The sequence below is a fragment of the Dipodomys ordii genome, unplaced genomic scaffold, assembly GCF_000151885.1.
Source record: "Dipodomys ordii isolate 6190 unplaced genomic scaffold, Dord_2.0 Scaffold85, whole genome shotgun sequence".
Classification (NCBI taxonomy): domain Eukaryota; kingdom Metazoa; phylum Chordata; class Mammalia; order Rodentia; family Heteromyidae; genus Dipodomys; species Dipodomys ordii.
This window is the reverse complement of record NW_012267301.1, coordinates 5,490,887-5,507,365: the sequence shown is the minus strand read 5'-3', so window position 1 is coordinate 5,507,365 and position 16,479 is coordinate 5,490,887. Positions and strand designations below refer to the sequence as shown.

Genomic DNA, 16,479 nt, shown 5'->3' with positions numbered 1-16,479 from the left:
TTCAAACATGGCAATATTTAAGGTATTCCACAATGTCCTCAATGTACTCACATGTCCTGCAATCTTTAAACAAAGGTATGTGTATGCTGGGCGCTGGTGGCTCACGCCTATAATCCTAGCTACTCAGGAGGCTGAGATCTGAGCATCGTGGTTCAAAGCTAGCCCAGGCAGAAAAGTCTTAATGAAACTCTTATCTCCAATTAGCCATTCAAAAATCAGAAGTGGAGTTGTGGCTCCAGGGGTAGAGCACTAGCCTTGAGCACAAAGAGGCTCCAAAATGCTCAGGGATAATGCCCAGGCCCTGAGTTCAAGCCCTAAAACTACCACCAACAAAATAGGTACATGTATGGATTTTGTTTTGATGCAAATGCTCTTATACGGGATGTGGGTCCTGGCTTCCTGGTATAACCTGTGGTTTGAAGATGTCTACAATATAGTGTGTGTGTTTAATTATGTTTTTAATTTCTAGGCACCAGTGGCTTACACCTGTAATCCAAGCTACTCAGGAAGCTGAGATCTGAGGATTGTAGCTTGAAGCCAGCCTGGGTAGGAAAGTCTGTGAGACTCTTATTTCTAGTTAACCACCCAAAACAGCTGGAAGTGGAGCTGTGGCTCAAGTGGTAAGGTGCTAGCCTTAAGAAAAAAAACAAAACATAAGAATGGCACCCAGGCCCTGAGTTCAAGCCCTAGGACCAGCACATACACACACACACACACACACACACACACAAATAATAATAATAATAATCATCATCATCATTAAAGCAGATCATTCACTCTCCTAACAAAAGCACTCTGGGACAATTTCCACTTCAGTCTTCACTCCCAGCTCCCCCCTCCCCCAAGTTTATCAGTCAGCCATGTCTCACAGCAGATTTGCATGGAGAAAGCAAAGGTGAAGATGCCTTTGGATCTGTTTCTCATGTGGTCAGCATCTCAGGAGAAGCTTCAAGTAAAGGGTGGTGATGATAACAAACTCCTCAAGACACTGTCTGGAAGTTTCTGAGCCCTTCAAGGAAGTTAGGTGCAGCTTAGGAGAGGAGCCAGCCAACAAATATCTCAAAGGCAGACCTCCCAAAGAAATATTCAATTTCCCCTGAGTGATGTTACTTACAGCTCACCCAATGCCCCTTTGTTTTTAGGTGATTTCATCTCTCTACTTTAAATAGCTCATCATCCTGTCTTCATGGATTTCATATGCACTTCTACATATCTCCTACTGCCAGTGGTATAGGTATTTTCTCCTCCTGTATGCAGTCAGCCAGAACGATTTCTCTTGGAGAAGTAAAAAGTCTACCACAGGCCTCCTGAACTCTTAAGTTCGGAAACGAAACTGACATCTCAAAGAGTTCAACTTCACCACATCACCACAGAACCATTCCAGGATACCACTATTCAAAACATGCTGTGGAAAAAATCTAGCTGCTGATCGGAACTCTAATCTGGCCAACTCTCCAGATACTGGCCAGCTCTGTTCAGAAATTTTTTTTTAACTTTTGCTGTTTTTCCTCTAAGAGAACCAATGCCATGGAGAAATGCCTGGCAGAATACATGCTTCCTTTATTCTGAAAACTGGCCTAAGCACCAAGTCTGAAAAAGAAATGCTTTTCCCTTTTCTTCTCCACACCCATCGAGGCCACCTCAACCCTTCAGCCTTGAAGAATCACATTCCATCTCCTCCCTTCATCACCCTGCTGCTGGTAGCCACGTCTAGTACTGAAGAGTGCAGTAGTTCTAGGCATTTAAGCTACCTAGATGAACAACTTTGGCTCTGCTATCACTTCCCATATGACTATACCCACTTACCTCACCTCAACAGCTCTCAATGCTTTCATCTGTGAAATGTAATAAGTGCTCCTCTATAGACTTGTGTAGATCACATGTAACCTATGTTAAACCCACAGAATATTGCTAGGCACACTAGTATTTAATAAACAATAACTGTTACAATAATTAATAACCAGTCCTCTCCCTCCTCTGAATTTAACCTATCGCTATGCTTGGATAACATCAGGCCCTTTGTACATAAACAGACACCTTCATTCTTCTAAGAGACTGGAAGTTCCCTCAGAAAGCAAGATGACTTAGGCAGTGCCTGCTGCCTTCGAGAGCTCCTTCAACATAGAAAGCACTTTGTAAGTGTGCACAGACAAGCCAACTTGTGGAATAATTGGAGGAGGTGTTTCTGTTTTAATGCTCTGTGAGTTGGGAACATACATAAAACATGAGGATTTGGTGACAATCATGTTTACCCAAGTTTCTCCGCACCATCAGTAGAGAAAATGGATGGAAATTGTTGTCTATAACATTCTTGGTACACATACTTCCAGTCCTTCTAATAAGCATGGCAAAAAGATTCATCTCATATACTCCACTGTGAGTGGCTGCCTGGCTGGAGCTCTGTGTGAGATGGCTCCTGCATTGATGATAACACCAGTTCTGTGCTCAACAGTGGTGACTGTCATGAGCTCAGGAACTAAAAGGAAGTAATAGGTACTTTAAAAAAATCTATTATTCAAGTCCCTGAGTGAAGGAACTTATATTTCCAATGAGATATAAGCACTTTCAGCAATAGAAAAGTATACATACGATTGTGGCTTGAATAAATTATTGTATTATATGGTTTGACTTACTTATTATTTTTATTTCTCCTACTATTGATATGGAAAATTAATGATGTAAATTGGCAAGAAAGCTATGAAGGAATATCTGTGCTCTTCAATTTGCTCATTCACTCATTCTTCATTTCACATGTCTTATTAATATGCTCACCATTACTAATTTCTCTATTCTTTGTGTGTCTCCTCCACCTCATCTGAGAAAAGAGAGTAAGAGTAGTACATATTTCACAAGGTTGCTGGGAGATTAATTGAGATAAAGCATGGAAATGTTTAATACAATGTCTGGCATGCACTCAGTGAAAGATAGCTCTTATCAAATCCATGTGCGTTATGTGCTAGGGATATAGAGAGGCAGAAGATATGGTCCTTGCTCTCAAAGGGGGCTAGCTGTATCAGAATGGCTATACACAATAGCCTGAGAACATGAATGGGGATACTTGGGACCCTATAAAGAACATATGCCTATAGAAAATTATATGTTAGCCATGTTTTCCAATATAAGCAAAAAGAATTTTTATAGCTAGAATCTCAAAATAGCCAATGAAGCTGAACAATATTAAAATCAAACCATGACTTCCAAGAGGGTTAAGAGAATGCATTAGATACCCCAGATCCCAAGCCATTTTATCTATGTGATGGTGCAACTTGTTATACATGATTTTAGAAACTCTGTGAAACAAATCCTCTCTTGAGATTCACTATGTAAGTAACCATCAGTGCCTCTTAGAGGCAAACCATTTCATAAAGAAATCATGCATCCCTGGTGGATCCGTTTGGAAACCATGCATGTCTGATCTTGCCCTGTCCTTCTAGTCCTTACCCTTTTTCCAAGGTCCATTTTAAATACCTTTTCTAGTCTAAGCCTTACTTGTAAATGGCTTTCTTTCTATTTTGAAATCATATATCCTGTTTTCAACTCTTTTGATACCTTTGACACATGTCTTGTTGTTTTTATGGTACTGTAATTTGTGTATGTTTGTCAATATCCTTAAGGTCAGTGGATATGTCATTCATTGTCCAGCCCCATGGAAAGGCCATCAATACACTGGCACAAAGGGGCCTCAGCATCATTCTCTTGACTGAGTTCAGGCTTTCCACTTCTTTCACACAATCCAGGCTTCTCTCTAGATCCCTAATGTAGAAGAAGTAAAAACAGGAAAGAGAAAGGTTCCAAATACATACTTTATCAAGCCATCCTCCATGTAAATATCAGCATAAAAGGACTGGTCATCGTTGACAATTCTGCCTCCCTTGATGAGGAGACGGTCACTCTGGAAAAGAAAGAAAACAGGAATTACGGTCACGCATAGAGAAGAATGACCGGCCAAGGTGCAGCCAAGCTTTCTGCTGTTCATATCTAGCACAGACACATTAATAAAGACAACTACGTGCTTCATGCACTTGGCATAGGAACCAGTTGCCTTTGTTAAAAATGCAGATATCTTTGTCCTTAATTCAAATAGGTACACTGTTTCACTTCTTACTTCTGCAATCTATCATAGGCACAGGCTTTTATAAGAATAATATGTTTAGCTCATATTAGGTTAATACATTTAGGATATATATGTAACATGTAAAACATATATGTAGTATATATTACACAATGTTGCAAAAGGTGTAAGCAAATCACCAGATGGAAAAAAAGACAAACTATAGAATTTAAATCAGGGTGAGAAATTCTTCAAGTTAATGTATTACTACTATACTCAATACTTCTCACATTTGCTAAATGCATTTCTTCATTACTTTCATTAAGAGAAAAAAGAGCTTTTCAAGAAATTTTAACAGATGAAATTTTGACAATGGATTTAACTGGAAACAATGAAAATCTACCTGAAGGTTGTTAACAAAAAATATGTATGTTGTATATGCCACAAGAGGAACAAATCAGTGTCTGCTCTAAAGATCACAGATTTCATTAAATGAATGGGGCTTGGACTAGGGAATCCATTAATGCCTTGAAAGATGAAGTCTTGTAGAGTTTGGGGAAAGAAAAAGATTTCCAAGATCCTAGATCAGTGGAGCTACTGCACGAATAAAGAGGCAGATTGGCTAGGCACAGTAGCTCATAATCCTACCTTTGTCAAAGGCTGAGATTAGAAAAACCAAGGTTTGAACCAGCCTGAGCAAAAAAAGTTCACAAGACCCTTTCTCACACATTCCTTCTGCTAGGTGGTATGTTCTAGCTACATAGAATATCTGAATTAGGAATATAGCATTGGAGGCCAACTTGGGCAGAAAAATGCTTAAAACTCCATCTCAGTGAGAATACTTGGATTCACTGTCATCCAGCTACAGTGGGTAGCAAAACTAGGCACATTATGGTCTCCATCCATCCACTAATGCAACAACCAATGATTCATTATTTACAAGGAAGGAGCAGAAAGGCAAGGGAAGGGAAGGGAAGGGAAGGCAAGTGAAGGGAAGGCAAGGCAAGGCAAGGCAAGGGAAGGCAAGGGAAGGCAAGGGAAGGGAAGGGAAGGGAAGGAGTGAGAGGAAGAGGGAGGAAACAAAACCAAACCATGTAAACTTGTTCTGTGTGTCAGAGTATAGGAGAAAGAGAAGATGATTGTCATACAGGAGCCACAAAGGATCTTTTCAGGGCAAAGCCATTTCTGTGGGGGTGGAGGTGTACAAGTGCACCCAGAAGAAATGGCAGCTGCAGAGCCCTGAGGTAGGAACACATTTTGCTTCTTTGAAAACTGAGAGAGGCCAATGTGGAGGAGTTTGGGGTTCAACAAGGAAAGGAGCATGAGTCGAGGCTGCGGAGGCAGGGAGGCTGCTGATGCTGTGCTTGGTAATACTTCGGTTTGGATGAAAATACACTGAGACCCAGTGAAGAATGATAATTAGAGCGGTGACAGTCTGTGTAGAAAAGGCCGCTCTGGATGGCACTATTGTGGTTTGACTGCCGTGTTCAAGGGATCAGAAGACTTCATAGTCAGAACCAGTCAACACCACCATGCCTTTCACATACCTTCCCTGACTGCTGTTTAAGAATATAGCTTTCCAAGAGGCATACTTTTATGAAGAAGGAAGCCCCATGCACAGCAGACTTCTTCATCAGAAATAAATGGATGTGAACAGAGTCAGAAAATGGTGGTGGTGGAGGCAGGGCCCATGTGGGATAAAGGAAATTACCCCTTAGCTTTTGCTGCTTTCAAAGGATTGCATGATAATAAGAATTTCATCATGCCATATTGTCAAGGGAGAGGATTTCTTAAAAAAAAAAAATACAGGGCTCTTGGGAATTATTCTTGTCAGGCTGGCATCCAATTGTGTTCCTACTCTTCTCTGACTCCAAAATAGCTAGGATTTCAAGCATAAGTCACTAAAGCCTGGCTAAAATTTGATTTTTAAGAATGGAAATAGACAAGATACACCTATGGTTCATACTTAAAATCCTAGCAACTCAGGAGAAGAAGATCTGAGGATTAAAGTTCAAGACAAGCTGAGATAGAAAAGCCCTTTGATTTTTTTTTCTCCAGAATAAGTAGCAAAAAATGGGACCAGAAGTGTGGTTCAAGTGGTAGAGCACCAGCTGAAAAGCTAAGCAAGCTAAGCAAGCAAATGGTCCTGAGTTCAAGCCCTCGTATAGTGCAGGAAAAAAAAGAAAGCATCTACTATTATTTAAAGTCTTGTTCTGCTTTGGGTGATTTTTTATTAGTATAAATTATACAAAGAGATTTCAATATAACATTTCCATGCTAACATAAAATATACTTTGGTCATATTCACCTCTTCGATGAATCTGATCAAAAAGCATTGGATACATAAGTGGACATGTTATTTGGCAACATACTTGTGCAACCAAAAGAAATTTTAAAAATGAAAATAAAAAAATCACCTCTTGTCTTTCTTTGTCCTCTCTTTTTCCCCTCTTACAAATAGTATTAGTGGTTTTCAGTATGCTATTTTCATGCAGCTATAATGTACTCTGATTATTTTCACTTCTCATTACTTTCTCTTTTCCCTCTTCCCTTTTAACATCTCTCTATAACAATCACTATAGCCAAGCAATGAAATCAGTAAAACACTAATGAACAAATAAAGGCTACATGACAACGAACCATTATAAAAAGAATGAAATTATGTTGTCTACAGGAAAATGAATGAAATTGGAGATCATCATGTTGAACAAGAGAAGCCAATTTCAGACAAATATTATGTGTTTTAACTGTACTGAAAAATTACAGGAAACCATTCTGTCTATGTGTCTGTGTTTCCAAACTAGTATGGACTTTAGAAAAATATCCATTCTCAGCTCCTACTCTCTTCCATCAAATCTGTATTTTGTAAGATCCATTCATGGCTCTTAAGTAGCCAGCAGCCAGCCCAGCAGCAAGTCACAGACCAGTACCAGAAACCACCGTCCTTTGGAGTTCCTACAGGAACTTCACAATGGAACAATCTTGGTAACCTCCAAGAGTTCCCACTCATAGCTCACTGCCTTTCTGATGTTCTTTATCTACCTGGTTTTTGGAAAGAGGCCAGTGTCTATCTTAACTAAGGCAGATGTGAACTCCCATTGGCCTGAGAACAGTTAGCCAGGACCACTGGGTATGATCACCACTTCCTTCAGCATCAACTCTCAGCCAAGGGGAAAAAAGCTTATCCAAAGTGTCCAAGGCTCATGCACACAACAGGGGTGAGCTGATCCAAGTGGAATTAACACCATTGCAAATGGCACCCTCTTAAATGACAGTTAAGTAATCTCTTTCTAGTCCAATGACTGAGACTCTAAACAAAGCCCAAAGATGACTGACAGGCCTGATGCATATTTCAGAGGGGGACAATGAGACCCCTCTCCATAGGCTACAAATATTCATAATTATTGCTATGATTACTTATTGTGGAAGTCAGAAATACAAAAACTTGATCACAGACCTCAATGGCATCCATCCCTTGGGTATCTTCAATCTGCTCTCTATTTCTTTCTCCCAAAATCTACTAGGTTTCTTTTCACTCTTTCCATGCAAGCAGGCAGTGGGGACCCACTATGAAGCTTAGCTTAGGCAAATCACCCACCAGCCATTTGTGAAGAGCATTTCACAAGCCTGGATTTGTGAGAGGGAGTGTACGATAACTATTGACCACTAAAGATCACTGGTTAGTAAAGAAAAGTGCTTATCTATGAATGCATGCACCAAACTCCTAGATGCAAACATGGTAGAACTGTAAAATAAATAAGATGAATAAACTCACTATCTGTGATTAAGTGTTTTCTTCAATGGCAAGTATGGCTTGTGGAGCTCTTTATTTTCTCTTCTGGGCACCTAGGTCGCCAAGTATCCATGTCTAATCTGGAGCATTCCAATCTTTCTCAAGTAATGTTATTCATAAAGAATGATGATATTCTAGAACATGCTGGGAGAAATCTGGAAGGTAACTGTACTCAAATAATGCTTGACATATCAGCTGGAGACTCCGTCTTAAGCCCTGCAAGGGCCTCTCTCTCTTGTAGCTCATTGGGGTGGTAGGCCACTGACTGGTCCAGTTCTGCTCTCACCATTAAGTGAGAATCAACTATGCATATGATTCCGAGTTAGGCCACTGACTGGTCCAGTTCTGCTCTCACCATTAAGTGAGAATCAACTATGCATATGATTCCGAGTTAAGGCCTATACTCTCAGAGCTTTGGCTTTTACTAGTCTAGAATAGACCCAAATACCTGATTCATTTTCCAAGATGGCTGCCAGAAATAGGGTGTGTGTGTGTGTGTGTGTGTGTGTGTGTGTGTGTACCTCAGCACATGTAATCACATCTAATAAATATGTTTTATTCAATTCACATTGTAGAGTATAAATCATTTTAAAAAGCTTAACAAACTGAGGGCCTGTGGCTTATGCCTTATAATCTTAGCTATGAAGGAGGCTGAGATTAGAACATCAGAGTTGAGGAAAGTCTGTGACACTCTAGTCTCCCATTAAGCACTAAAAATGCCAGACGTAGAATGTGACTCAAATGATAAAGTGGTAGCTCTGAACACAAAAGCTCAGGGACAGTGCCCAACGGCTGAATTCAAGCCCCAGGACCAGTGTGTGCACAAGCAAGTTGCATGCACACGCATACACACACACATTAAGACTTGCTAGAGAAAGACCCTTGTTCCCATCTTCTAAAAAATATACACAGGGGTGACTTCCTCCAAGTGACAGACATTAGTGACCAGGAAGCAAATCTAAGACCTTGCCTCATTTCACCACACTGATTTCCCTGAACCACTGCTGACTGTATCAATCTCTTACCACAGAGGGCTCTGTCTGCAGGCGTCTCTTCCCTTTTAAACACGGATCTGTGTATTTTAACTGCTAGCCAGTGCTCAGAAAGTAACTTAAGGAATTCAGCGACTTTTAGCCACTATTTCTAAAACCAGGTCATTAAACTTTAACATGAAGGCCTGAATGTAGCAATGTAGTTTTTAAAGTGATCTAATTAAAAATCCCAGTTAAAGGCTCTTAGAGAATGATCAAAAAGTCTAATATTTTTCCCTTATTAGGAAACCATAATAATGATTAGGACAGTTAAAAATTATGAGAAAGGAAACCAAGCTTACAAAGTAAATATCTAGCAAATAAAAATAGCTTAATGTTAAAAAAAAAAGCTTGAGTTTGTGACAGAAAAAGAAGGAAAAATGATGGAAGGAAAAATGGAAAGAAGGAAGAGGCAAAGAGGAGAGAGTAAAAAATAAAACTCCTTGACATAGGATGTTAAGAACAACAGATTGCCTGAGGACTCATTCAAACTGGAATAGGGAATGGAAAGACAAAACCTTGGATTCAAGCCTATCTCTTTTAGCTTCTCCCCCACCCACCCACCTTGTTGTCGACCTAGAGAAAGTAAATCACCACCTCCTTCTATCTGACCTCTCCTCAGTCAATAAAACAGCCTGAGAAATAGCACTAAGGCACATCTGTCTATACCTGCAGCTCAGAATAAAAGTTACATTTCTACAAAGAGGGAAAGAGATATAAATGAGAAATGAGGCTTCCCAAATCAATTATTTTGCTGTTTGCACTCAAATCACAAAGCATAGATTCTGAGCCTCAATGGGGATTCAAGTTTTTCTTAAAATCCAGATGAAGGAGCAGGTGGCTGTTGGAAATAAATTCCCACTTGGGCAATTAGATTTCTGAAAACACTCTTACTCTAAAGCCTTAATATTCAGGATAGATAGACAACATGGATGAAATCTTGTTTTCCTCCCCAAAGCAATACCAATGAGGGTTTCTAAAATAGTTCAGTTGACTCAAGATGACCTTCAGCAAAAGGTACTAACTAAGCTCTAAGTTGGCCTGTACTCTCCTTGGGCTCTGCTATTCAACACACAACATTGGGTAAGACACAGATCTAAGAGTGGTTCTAGTGCTAACACTCCCTGGGTTTGGACAAGTGGCTTGATCTGTTGGTGTTTCAGGTGACTCATCCAAGAAATGAACATCCAAGGAATGATACGTTTTAGGGTGAGGGTATTGATTGTGGACCATATAATGTATAAATGGCTAAACTCTAGCTGACACACTATAAATGCTCAGCACATGAAAATCATTACTTTTATTACTTATTATTATTTACAATTATAACAAGCCACAGTCAAACTCTAGTGCTTCTTACCAACTCTGGTTGTTCTGTAACAAGGCACTGTAAAACATCAGCTCTTCTTACAAAAAGAGCTAACATTTAGTTCATCAAAATATAACAGACTTTACCATAAAGGGAATCCGCATTCAGCCAGCCCTGGGCATCTCTCATCTGGTTTTGCAGCCACCAGCAGTCAAGGGCAGCCCAGACCTCTTTAGAAGCCCCTCAACACACTTGTAACCCTAGCTGCTCAGGAAGCTGAGATCTGAGGATTGCAGTAAAGCCATGAAGAAAAGTCCATGAGACCCTGATCTCCAACTGACCACCAAAACCTGGAAGTGGAGGTGTGGCTCAAGTGGTAGAGGGCTAGCCTTGAGCACACAAACTCAGGGACAGCATCAGGGACCCTGAGTTCAAGTGCCAGGATGGGCATAAAAACAAACAAACCACAACAGTACAAGTTAACACAGCCCTTCCCTTCCAGGTCACCCTGTCTCTTCAAACAAATCCTCAAAAATAAAGGTAGCCATCTACTCTTTAAGCAGTAATGGAGAATGTGAGGTAAGGTGAAAAACTGCCCCCCAAGACCCTGTTTCCCTATGGATCTGTTTCTAGACAGGCTTGCTTGAGACAGAAGAAATGGTCTGAGGGAAGATAGACTCTCAGCAACATCGTTTCTTTGCTGTGGATCTTGGCTGAAACAGGTTATAGTTTTACATGGTCAATATTCAAATCTCTGAACTGCTACAGATAAGTCTCAGGGGAGTGGGTAGGGAAGCAGTAGTCATATACTCTCTACAGCAGAGTGGCTGCTCAGCCTTGGGAACTAGAGCATCAAAGTCAGCCATGTGCATTCTTCTCCCCCCAGAATTTCATGTTTACCATTTAACGATGTCATTCTCAAAGGGCCTGATGAGTGATGTGGCCTGTCCTGGGTCAAAGTGGATGGGGGGAATAAACTGTGGATAGCACCTTAATCCCAGCCTCCTGATAACATGTCTCAATCTTCAGTGGGGTTCCAGACATGGATAAGCTCAGGTCAAGAGGGAGAGTATAGGGAGGGGGGGGCACCAGCACAGACAGAATCCACAAAGTCACCCTGTTCTTGTAGGAAGGTCAGCTGGCTATGTGCAGCCCAAACCGTAGTCTCTTATACTCTCCTTCAAGATATGTAATATTTCCTGGTGAAAACGATGCTTTCATCTGCTTAATATTGTCTTTAAGTAAAAATATCTTACAAGTAAGCCCTATCTCTTTCCTGTAAATCCTCAGCCAGTATCACTTCACAAAACCAGGAATGAACACAATTAAACGTTACTAAATTAATTGCTATGTACCATCAAGAGAGTGAAAAAGGATGAGATCCGATTTGCGATTCTATTAAGAGGACTACCAAAGATCACCAGATTGTTCATGAGACACTAGTGCTCTGATTTTTAAAAGATTTGAGAAAGAATTAGAAAGGGGACCAATTTTCTCTCATTACACAATTCAATCTTATTGAATGCCCATTTTCAGAACCACCAAAAGTAATCTGATTTCACAGTAGGAGTGCCATCCCTGGTGTTAAAACATTAGCCAATGGATTAGAAGCCAGAGGGCTGGGGACATGGCTCAAGTGGTAGAGCACCTGTCTAGCAAGTGTAGGTCCCGAGTTCAAACCCCAGTACCTCCAAATAAAATTTTTTAAAAAACAAACAAAAGAGAAATAGAATTAATTATATATAAATACATATAATGAAACCCAAGAAATAATGAGGAAAGGGAGGGAATGGGAAGATGGCAGAGGGGGTAAATTTGTTCAAAGTTCACTGTGTTTGACTGAAAATATCACAATATAACTCTTCATAGTACAAGCATATGCTAGTTTAAAGAAGGGATACTAAGAGAAAAACAAAGGAGGGGTTAACAATGCTTGAAAAAATACAATAGCAGGTGGGGCTGGGAAGGTGGCTCAGTGGTAGAGCACTTGTCTTGCATATAAGAGGCCCTGGGTTTGATTCCTCAGCACCCATAAGCAGAAAAAGCCGGAAGTGGTAGAGTGCTAGCCTTGAGCTGAAGAGCTAAGGGACAGCACACAGTCCCAGAGTTCAGGCCCCACGACCGGACCCCCCCAAAAAATAATAGCAGGGCCCAGCGTAGATTGGCAAGGACTCCCAGACACTAAGAGGAGGGATTATGGGGGTAACAGAAGGGACCATAAATAAAGGACTGAGAGTGGAGGTGTATTCTTAGTTATTGGAGTGACAGACAGGAGGCTCACCATCTGAAATTAAAGCATAAGATCCATATTAAAAGCAAAAGGCCTTCAGCTCAAGTGGTAGAGTGCTTGCCTAGTAAGCTTGAAACTCTGAGTTCAAACTCTAGTACTGTGATAAATAAATTAAGAAAATATAAATAAATAAATAAATGATAGATAAACACAGAGAGAGATTTGGGTCAAGGAAGAAGCATAGACCATCCATCTTTAGTTGGGCTTTTAGTTATGAGAAATGAAAGAGCTCCTCTTTTGATAGAAACTCTTACTGAGAGCAATTTGCAGAAATGCTACCAGAACTAGGAGAATCAGGAATGCCAGGGGCTGCATTAGCTTCCCATCATCAATCTGCTGTGTGAATTTAGGCAAGAGACTTAAGCTGTTTGTGGGTTTCAGCTTCCTTAAATGAATGAAGGAATATCTCCCTAAAAGGTACTTTTATATATCTAGAAATGCAGAGGAGAGTGCTTATATCTAAGGAAAAGTCAGTGCTTTAGAGAACTAATGAGGACCTATCTGTGGTCTGGATTCACGTGATACTTTCGTTACTTAGTTTTGTTTGTCTCTGAGGTTTCTTCTTCAATCTCAAATCTACGTGCTGTGGTGAGTGCTCTCTGTCTGTACACAATCTAGCTTCTAACAAATACTTAGTTCTGTGCAAAAGCCACATGTGAATTCCCTCGGGAGGATGTGCCTGAAATTTCAACCTAGGGCTGATTCTAAGATAAAGAGCTTAATAATTCATTCTTGAAACACATACTCGCATGGTGACTAGCCGTGATGTTTTACATTAGGTATATGGAGATGCACAGTAATAAAAGTAAATGAGGAACACAAATAAGAATGTGAAGTAGAAAGACCAAAGGAAGAACTGCTGAAACAATAAAACGATTCGTGGTTACCCCTAGTGGGGATGCAGAGGAGGGAAGGGTGAACCGGTGAAAAGTAGAGTACGCAGGAAGATCAGGGTAGTGAAACTATCCCAGATGGTGTGATATGGTGGATAAATGACAACATGCATCCAACTGAAGGAATGAGTTCTGATGAAAATTGGACTTTTGTCAACACTGCTATCTTCTAGGTTCATCATTTGTAACGTGTACCACACCAATGGTAGATAGTAATGCGCCCATATACTACTTTGTGAACAACTTTTCTCTAAACTTAAAACTGCTTTTAAAAACAAAATCTAAACCAGGTGCTGGTGATCCAAATGTGTAATCATAGTTCAATGCCAATGCAGGCAATGAAGTCTATGATACTCTTATCTCCAAACAACCACCAGAAAACCAAAAGTGGAACTCAGGTTCAAAGTAGTAGAGCACTAACCTTGAGCAAAAATTGCTCAGGGACGGTACCCCAGACCCTAAGTTCAAGCCCCATGCCCGACAAAAAAACAAACAAACCAAAAAGTCTTCTATATGGTACAAATCAAAAGAAGAGTCTAAGAGGCCTTATCCAGTGTAGATCTTGCAGCAAATGGCTGATTTGGACATAAGCAATTCTGTGTAATTAAGGGAACACTAATTCATATGTACAAGTATAATATCTTGTTTATGTTTGCTTTTTGTTTTGTTTTGTTGCTGGCCCTGGAGCTTGAACTAAAATCCTGGGCACTGTCCCTGAGCTTTATTGCTCCAGTAGCACTCTACCACTAAAACTACAGCTCCACTTCTAGCTTTTTGGTGATTAATTGAAGGTAAGAGTTCACAGATTTTTGTGCCTAGGCTGGCTTTGAACTACCATCCTCAGATCTCAGCCTCTTAAATAGCTAGGATTACAGGTGTGAGCCATCAGAGCCCAGCTACGCTGTATATATCTTTGGCATAATTAATAAATTCAAGAGAATGATATGACTTACACATTGTCATCACTCTCTCCCAGTGACCCCACAAGTTTAGCATACAGTCTGACAGCACATAGTCAGTTATTGGGACAGCCAAAGGCACAGATATAACAAATGCCCTCCATGGGAAACTGAGGACCTGAGGTAGGATTTTGAGGATACTGGAATGGGGGTGAGGAGGGAGCTACCTTGAGAGTTTGAGTTGTATTCTGTATGGAGACATTCTTAAAAGTCATTTTGAGAAAATAAATGAAATTCAATATGAGTTGAAAATAATAATAATAATAATAAATTGAGAGACTATCCATGCTGGTGAGAACGGAAAGAAGGACCTAACCAGAAAGTAAGAAGAAGAAAATAAATAAACAACAAGAAACAATCCGTAGCATTCAGTGTCTTAGCAGGAAACAGATGGAATACTTAAACTGAATTATTAAGGAGAGTATAACAAATGGATTGTCTTACAGTGTGGGCAGCATTTATGAAAATGCAATGGATGGACCCCATCCAGGATCCACCAACAGCAGGGAGCCATTGCTACCTGGGGCCTGAGGGGGAAAAGGAGAGGAAAAGACTGAGAGCATGGAAAAGACATGTGTATGGAGAGGGCTACATGGCTGGAGCCATAACCGTTCAGTATAGAGGCAAGCAGCTAACCCACCATGATGCAGCAGCAGGTCAAATGTATGCCATAATACATACCATATATGTCGGGTAGGCAACAGGCAGACAAAGGTAGAGAGGGTAGCAGAAGAGGAAAGAGAACACACTCTGCCTGGTACCAGAGTATCCCATAATGGAATATGATTTAATAAGTTACAGAGAGTTTTTTTTCACCAATATTTAGACTTGAATCAAGGCCTATGCTCTTGCTCAGCTTGCTTGCTCACAGTGAGTGCGCTACCACTTCGGCCATGTCTCTAGCACTGCTTGGTGCTGATAAACTGAAGATGGAGTCTCATGGGCTCTTCTGCCTGGTCTGGCTTCAGACCATGATCTTCTAGATCTTAGCCTACTGAGTAGCTAGAATTACAAATGTGAGCCACCCATGCCTGAGTTATTAACCCTATTTTTAAGCAAATTACATCTTCAACTTCAACTGAAGAAATATCCAAAATAAGTATGCAGCAGACCAATGTGAAGAATAGGAGGTTATTCTTTTAAAGGACAAGTGAACAAAAAACACTAAGTATACATGCTCGACATAATTTGTGTGAGCAGGAAAAAAGATCTAAAAGGACTTGCATCATTTATTAACATTCACATGATAGGCAAAAGGAATGTAAAAGAAGAAGGCGTGGGGAACTTTTAAAACTTTTCCCTTCTTTTTTTTCTCTATTTTTTAATATTTCTTCAATTGCAAAATGTATGCGGCATTTCATGACTTTTTGAAGAGATTTAATGAAGAATATTAACAAAAGCAAACAAGAATGGAGTGCAAACAAGATTGCAATGGTGCCAAGTGATGGCAAGAATCTGGGTTAGATAGTACATGGCATATTGCAGAAAAAAACCCTCCGAGTTATTGATGGAAGTGCAGGAAGGAAACTGACCTGTCAGAACCCACTGCAGTTTCAAAGCAGAGTGTCTCAGGGAACCATCAATGGAAGAGGAGAAAAGTTGGGTGCTGGTGGCTCATACCTGTAAACTATCTGGTCTGGAGGCTGAGATCTGAGGATCATAGTTTGAAGCCAGGCTGGGCAGGAAGGTTATTTCCAATGAAGCACCAAAAAAGCTGGAAATGGAGCCGTGACTAAGGTAGTAGAGTTCTAGAATAGGAATCAAGAGCTGTGGATTCTGGTCAAAGTGATTTTTTTCCTCTCTCCATGGTTGCATGAGACTATATCCTAAGAGGTAGCTCTCCGCTTTGATCATTTCTGTCCAGCTGGCTTTATGGGTCTTTGCAGTGTTAAAGTGACCTAGTGAATTCCTGGCCTATTGTATTTTAGGAATAAGAAATCTTTCCCTAAGTCTAAAAGCCAACCAAAATGCAATTTTCATAAATGGATTGTGGGTTTGGGCCTCCAAATGTGTGAGCAACACTTTCAAAGGAGAGACAACTTCCCATCTATTTGTAGGGGCCACAGGGATTCTTCTTCAATTCTGATATTATGCTTTTAAAGTTCCAGGGGACTTCATTAGCCCCTGCCATCAGCTGCCCCATTAACCACTGC

At 40.4% G+C, this 16,479-nt stretch overlaps 1 protein-coding gene across 1 annotated transcript in view; it reads right to left on the bottom strand.

The window, feature by feature from the left end:
* Dpysl3 (dihydropyrimidinase-like 3) overlaps window positions 1-16,479 on the bottom strand; it is a 115,752-nt gene that overhangs the window by 33,987 nt on the left and 65,286 nt on the right. Inside the window, exon 2 of the mRNA XM_013025580.1 lies at window positions 3,804-3,892. Within this exon, the coding sequence (XP_012881034.1) occupies window positions 3,804-3,892 (89 nt within the window). The remainder of the gene's footprint in view (window positions 1-3,803; window positions 3,893-16,479) is intronic.